This window comes from Elephas maximus, chromosome 1, assembly GCF_024166365.1.
Source record: "Elephas maximus indicus isolate mEleMax1 chromosome 1, mEleMax1 primary haplotype, whole genome shotgun sequence".
Classification (NCBI taxonomy): Eukaryota; Metazoa; Chordata; class Mammalia; order Proboscidea; family Elephantidae; genus Elephas; species Elephas maximus.
In genome coordinates, this window is record NC_064819.1 from 105,659,408 (window position 1) to 105,666,057 (window position 6,650).

At 45.7% G+C, this 6,650-nt stretch overlaps 1 protein-coding gene across 1 annotated transcript; it reads right to left on the reverse strand.

Moving 5' to 3' along the window:
* Positions 1-1,543: 1,543 nt before the first annotated feature.
* Positions 1,544-2,675, reverse strand: LOC126069167 (triggering receptor expressed on myeloid cells 3-like). The gene is made up of 2 exons (XM_049872239.1): positions 2,294-2,675; positions 1,544-1,548 (listed from the first exon to the last, which is right to left on the reverse strand). Exons 1-2 carry the CDS (start codon positions 2,625-2,627, stop codon positions 1,544-1,546), a joined length of 339 nt encoding a protein of 112 aa, XP_049728196.1. The 5' UTR covers positions 2,628-2,675.
* Between the last annotated feature and the right edge of the window lie 3,975 nt (positions 2,676-6,650).

Sequence of the window (6,650 nt, forward strand, 5' to 3'; positions counted from 1 at the left end):
TTCTTTTACATCTCAGAAGTGATTGGTTTGAAGATATACCCTACATAGGTATGGCTTCATTAACCTAATAAAGAAAAGCCCTATTCCCAAATGGGTTTATATCCACAAGTATAGGGGTTAGAATTTACAACATGTATTTTTGGTGGAAGTAATTCAGTCCACAATAGGGGAGGAAGGAAAATCCGTCAGCTGAAAGAATGAAGCTGTTTTTTCTCAGGATTTGCCTTGTGCTGAGAACATCTTAGGAGGCTGCCTCACCTGAGGAGAAAGAGAAATTGAAATGGAAGGTAATTGAAAATGGTCTCATTCAGCCCAGGATGGATTCTATGCTCCCTCTTCTGAAGAAAAGTTTGAACTGAAGAGTATCCAAAGCCTCACCCTGCCCCTCCCCATCTCCAGGTCCCTCCCATCCCTGGGAACCCTGCACAGTCCTATTCACATGAGCAACAGAGTTTAATTCTCCTGGAATCCAGATTTCTGGGGTCCGTGGAGTTGGGGCAGCCCACCCAGGCCATTGCCCTGAAATCTTCTTTGAGCCTTGACCCTTGACAATACTGATTTCCTAGAATCACCTTGGAGTAGAACAATAGCCTAGTAATAGCTTAGTAAAGATCGTTTGCCTTAGGCATTGGGCTCTTGTGAAGAATTATCTATGTGTCAGGCCTTTCTTTTGAGGTGCCAAAGGGTGAACTAAAGCCTCCAGCCTTTGGCTTAGCAGCCAAGCATGTAAACTGTTTGTACCACCCAAGGACTCATTACCTATATTAGCCTGTTGTTTTCCCCAATTACTGGAGAGAAAGAATCCAGAGGTGGTATCAAAAATCTGCTGCACATTATTTGTGGTTTGATGAAACTAATCATGTTTAAGTTTATTGTATAGTAAACTTGATACAGTCCTTATTCAGTAGTGTGGGCTCAGTCCATTCTTAATGATTTCCCTTGTCTTCATTAAGACTTGAGTTAAAGAACCCAGCAGATATCGATTGAAAGATTCAGACCAGGTGGGCACAAGCCTGCAGCGGGCAAAATTTACCAAGTGTAATGTCACAGGAGGGAAAAATCTATTGATGAGAATTTACTGAGGCTAGAAGAGACCCAAGGTCCCTGAGTATGTTCAGGGCAGAGTGAACAAGAATCCAGGCCACAGTCCTTCCATTACCCTGCCAGGGCCCCACTTTCCTTCACAACAGGCTGAGGTTTTAGTCCATTCAGAGCATACCACCAAAACCATATGCAGAACATGTCTCTGAGTGGAGGCCATGGGAATCTTCACTTGATGCATAAATCGTTTGTCACCAGCCCATTAGTTATTGAGTATCACTGGGTGTTTCTAAAGTATTGGAGAATTATTTTGTTCTACCACCTGGGTTCACTATGTTCCCTACAGTCTTACCTACAACACTGGTGTTTTGCTTGGTTGACTCTTGATTTATAGGCACTATGAAGCTCAACTTCAGCCCAGCCCTGTCCTAACATTCACACAGTTCACGTTATAGGAACTGAAAGAACAGTGTCCTGTGGTGGTGGAGGCCTCCCTGAATCACTAGACTGCAAGGAAGAGGTTTATTGAGAAGCTTAAGGCAAAAGTATTGGGCTCACTTCCCAGCCCGCAAGTGAGTAAACAGACTTGCTAGTGAAAAAAAAAAGAAGGCAGAGGTCAAATTGTCAATGCCCCCACCGAGAAGAAGCAACTGAAGGCCAGAGAGAAGTCCTTCGTTTTGCTCTCTAATGTCCATTTCTCCTCTGTAGTTTTTAAATCCCTTGAGAAAGTAGACAGCTTTTTATTGACTGACCTGGGCCTATTTCACAGATTCACAGGGCAGTGAAATCAGATGGGTCTCCTAGGCCCCAGAGCCATCACTTCTCTGCTAAACGACATCCTAACTTCACCTCTTGGAGCCTCTGTGTCTTTACTGAGAAATGGAGCACGTGGTTCACAGAGGGAGATTAGCAAGTTAAATGCTTGGCACATATAGAGATTCAGTTACTGGGTTCCTGCCTGGCTGCGTCCCTGCCTCAGTGTGAAGATGTTGGAGATCACCTAGTCCAACACCCTTGTCTTGCAGGTGAGAAAACTGAGGCCCAGAGAAGAGCCATGACCTTCTCGAAGTCACAAAGCAAAAGGGTAGAGAACCAGGAGTCCTAATTTTGGGTCTAGAACTTTTCCCATTGCTTCACACTGTCTCTCCAAAACACCCCCCCCCCGTGGCAGAAGGGACCCCACCCATGGGCTCTGGCTGAGGAGGCCAGCTCAGCAAAGCTCTTCCCTGGGTAGGGGTTCCCTGCTGCTCACCATCACAGTGAACCAGCCGAATCCGATCATGCAAGATGACGGGATCCTGCGGAGAGAGGTCGATCACACACTGGTACAGCCCCTCGTCCTGCTTCTGCAGCCCTACCATGGTGACCTTCACTACAGCTTCTGTGGGAAGATCCTCCAGCAGGTACCTCCCCATCTGGGCTCGGTTTACTTCTGTGTTTCTGGTCTCCGTGCGCACTAGTGTCTCAGGGGGGCCTGGGCTTCTCACCCTCTGCCAGGCCTTCAGGCTGGAGGCATACTTCATGATGTTGTAAGGACAGATCTCAGTTAGGTTGTTTCCTTCTATTAGGCACACTTTCTCCTCCATTATGGTTACTGCTTGGAACCGTAGAAGGAGAATTCAAGGTGGTGTCACTGATCAAATGCTTTTTCTGCCACTTCTGCACTCCCTCTTCGGGCTGCATAGCAGCCGCAAGACCACAGGTCAGGAGTACTAGCTTCATTAAACATTAGAAGGCATCTAGGATTTCCCTAAATTATTTTGAAATGAATGTCTACATCCTTCTTCCTGTGCCCTCTCCCACACCCTCCCTTTCTGTCTTTCTTGGGAGATATTTTGAGCATTTCAAAATAATTATATATGTATACATCAGCAAACCTTTTCACAACTTGGCAGTGTTTCGTTCTGTTGTACATAGGATTGCTATGAGTTGGAACCAACTCCAAGGTACTTAACAATGACATACATCAGCAATATATACACACATATGAAGCAATTAAGACATAATATTAATCATGGTTGAATCTAGGTGATGAACGTATAGTGGCTATTCTTTCTACAGAACCCTGGTGGCACAGTGGTTAAGAGCTTGGCTGCTAACAAAAAGGTCGGCAGTTCAAATCCACCAGCCGCTCCTTGAAAACCCTATGGGGCAGATCTATCTGTCCTATAGGGCCGCTATGAGTCAGAATGGACACAATGGCAATGGGTTTGAGTATTCTTTCTACATTTTTGTAGGTTGGAAAGTTTTCATAGTACAAAGCTAAAAAAGAACTCCATCAGTTTTACTTCTCATTTTCTGCTTCCTGGAACACTGTCCTTTGTATGAACTCTTAGTGTCCGCAATTTGATTCCTTTTCCCACCCATTTTCATCCCATTCAGTCCCAGAGAGGAGTCACTAAACAGTTCCAGCTGGCACTAATCTCTTTCTATTCTCACCCCTAAATACCATTGATCGCCCTACACCTGGCTGCATAATCGCTACCATCACCAGCACCGTCACCATCATCTACCGTTTTAGCTTTTACTGAGCACTAACTATGTGCTAGATACTAAGCCAAGAGTGTGATATCAATCTGCTGTTTAATCTTATGACAATCTTTTTAAGTAGGAACCATTTGATTCATATTTAGAAATGAGAAAACTGAGGCTCAGAGAGGATAAAGGAGTTTCTCAAGGTTACACTTGTAGAGAGTAGCTGAGAGAGAATTTGAATTCGCCTCTGACTCCTGACCCTAAAGCTCTTCTGCACACTCTTCCCTGTGTCCTGCTATAGTGACTTCCTTTGAAAGTTTGTCCTCACGTTGCTCATTCAAACCCACAGAGATGCCTCAAAAGAAAGTCCAGGTGATCTGATTCTGAAAGGCCACAGCCATAAAGACCCTACGGATTGCAGTTCTAGTCTGAAATCTACTCTGAATTAATTCCACAGCAATAAGTTTCCCTTGGCTGTCCACCTCCCTGTCCCTGGCGCCTTTCCCACCAGCTGCCCTGCCTTTCCTTACCTGAGACATAGAGCAGCAGCAGCCATGGCCACCTCCAGAGCCCTGTTCCTCCTATTCTATCCAGCTTCTGGACCCTCTGTCTGCTGGCCATCCCACAGCCTCTCCTAGCTGTTGCAGAATGCTAGTCCTCAAGGAAGTTTATAGTCTTCCTTGAGTGGCTCTGCTGTTACTTTGCAATTGAGAACCCTGAAGGAAATGTGATGAAAGGGAGTACCTTAGGAAAGCACAGGAAGCAAAGACGAAAGAGGGCACCGCTTTTGTGAAACCTTCCATCCTGTCTTCCATCCCGTTGGGAAACACTCAATAGTGCCACTTTCTCCACCACAGCCAGGCTAGAATCCTTGCCCGGACCTTTCACACCCACTCACCTCTGCTCCACTTCCTGCCTCAGGTCACCATGACGGTCACGTCCCTGGCACTAACCACTCCATCCCTCCTGCTTTTCACCCTTCTGGAATGATGCTTGCCTGCCTGCAAGGTCCCATTTAAGCCTTATGATGACCTGCTTTCTTTAATTTTCCTCTACCCCAGTGGCTCTCAAACAAAGGTATGCAGCCTAGTCCCTCAAGAAGCTTGGTAAATATACACATGCTCAGGCTCCGCACCCAGAGGTTCTGATTTGGTAGACCCCAGGTAGGGCCCAGAAATCTGCATTTTTACCAGCAGCCTATGGGATTATGAGACAAGTGGCCACAATAGACCCTACCTGCAAAAGCTCTGATTAGGTCATAAGGGTCCTGAAGCATTCTTCAGTCCTCCTGCCTGTGTACCAAGTGTGTGCTTCCCTGAGTCACCCAGTCCAAGTGTAGGCGTGGAGACCAGGTAACAGTGGGAGTTGCTATGACTCTTTGAAGTCCTACTGTATGCCATGTGCTTGACATGATTGATTTTATTTCATCCAATTAATATTGAGCGGTTGTTTAATGGTTGTCATATTCGGTTCTCAGGCACATAATATCATTTCCGTTTTGGAGACATGCCCCCATGTGTGGGTCTCACCAGGATGCAGAGCCCACTTCCCCTCCTGTTGAGGATGGAGGCAAGTAATCCTCCTGCCCCTTCCTTCTGGCAGTGATGGTGCAAGCATGTGACTTGACCTAGGCTTGGCCAAATACAGGATTCTGCCCAGGATTCTGGATACTGTGGGTGTGGCCCAAGACGCAGAGCCACTAGGGGATGAGTACACAGAAGCAGTATGTGTCTACTCTTGGGAAATATAGGATGAAATTGGTCTTAGCTATTGCTCAATTGGAGTCCCTGGGTGGTACAAAGTCTTAGTGTGCTTGGCTACTAACTGAAGAGGTTGGAAGTTCTAAGCCACCAGGCCTTGGGGAAAAAAAAGTCCTGGCAATCTACTTCCAAAAAACTAGCCATTGAAAACCGTATGGAGCACAGTTCTACTCTGACACACATGGAGTTTTGGTGAGTCAAAGTCAACTCAAGGGCAACTGGTATTGCTGAATTGGTATGGAAGATCCCACCATCCTTTCCCACCATGGGAACCCTTCTCCTTTAGAACCAGAAGAGGTCTAAGCACAGGAAAATTCTGAGTTAAATCTGTTGACGTTTACAAGACAGGTCAGCCTAAACTCCAGTCTCAAGTTGTGGTCACTAGAGAGAACATAGGAGCTGAAAGGGGAGTTATATGGGAAAATTGAGAGAGGAGAAGATAGTTGGAGTGGGAAACTAGGAATGGACATGGAGTGAAAGACTCCAGAATCCTAAATGGTGAGATCTTGACACCCCACCATCCCTACCCCTTGTGTAATGCAAGAAAAAGCGATATATATTCCAAACCCCTGGTTTTTCTACTCTATATGGCTTTCAGGTGCTTAATCTTCAGTAAAGGAACTTTCTAGTTTTAGATCCTGGCCAATAAGTGGTGATGTGTTAACTGTGTTGTTCCAGTCAGATTCTTCTGTCTTCGTAGTATTGTTTTGAAGATTCATTGATAAAATGCATGGAAGCGTGCCTGATATTATCTATCGATGCTAACCTATAGATCCTCCAATCCCATCCTTCCAGTATTTTTGCAAACTCAAAAATCGAAACGAAGTCAATTCTACCTCGTGGTGACCCCATTTGTGTCCAAGTAGAACTGCACTGCATAGGGTTTTCGACGTCTGATTTTTCAGATTTAGATATCCAGGTCTTTATTCTGAGGTGCCTCAGGGTAAATTCGACCTCCAACCTTTCCGGTTAGTAGCTGAGCACTTAACCATTGCACCACTCAGAGACTCCTGAACACCCAGTTGCCATTGAGTCAATTCTGAATCATGGCGCCCCTATGTATGTCAGAATAGAACTGTTCTCCACAGCATGATCAGTGGCTGATCTTCAGAACATTCAGGTTGACTCTGTTTTTTTACAAACATATGTTTTTTTTTCCCCCAGTGATGTGTTATCTTCTCCTACAGATGAAGGGGAGAATTCAGGTGGCTGATTCTAGAGGAAAGGAAGGCCCAGGTGCGAGGAGAGCAGGATGGTTCTGCAGTGCGAATCTGACCATGTCAGGTCAAGATGTGATGGTGCGGGGCAAGGACAAGGGGCAGAATTATCAACAGTGCCCATTGCAGCTCAAGATCCCCCATAAGACAGCAACAG

Excerpts from the sequence above, each read along its gene's own strand:
- LOC126069167 (XM_049872239.1), bottom strand. The coding sequence starts at position 2,627 with ATGGAGGAGAAAGTGTGCCTAATAGAAGGAAACAACCTAACTGAGATC.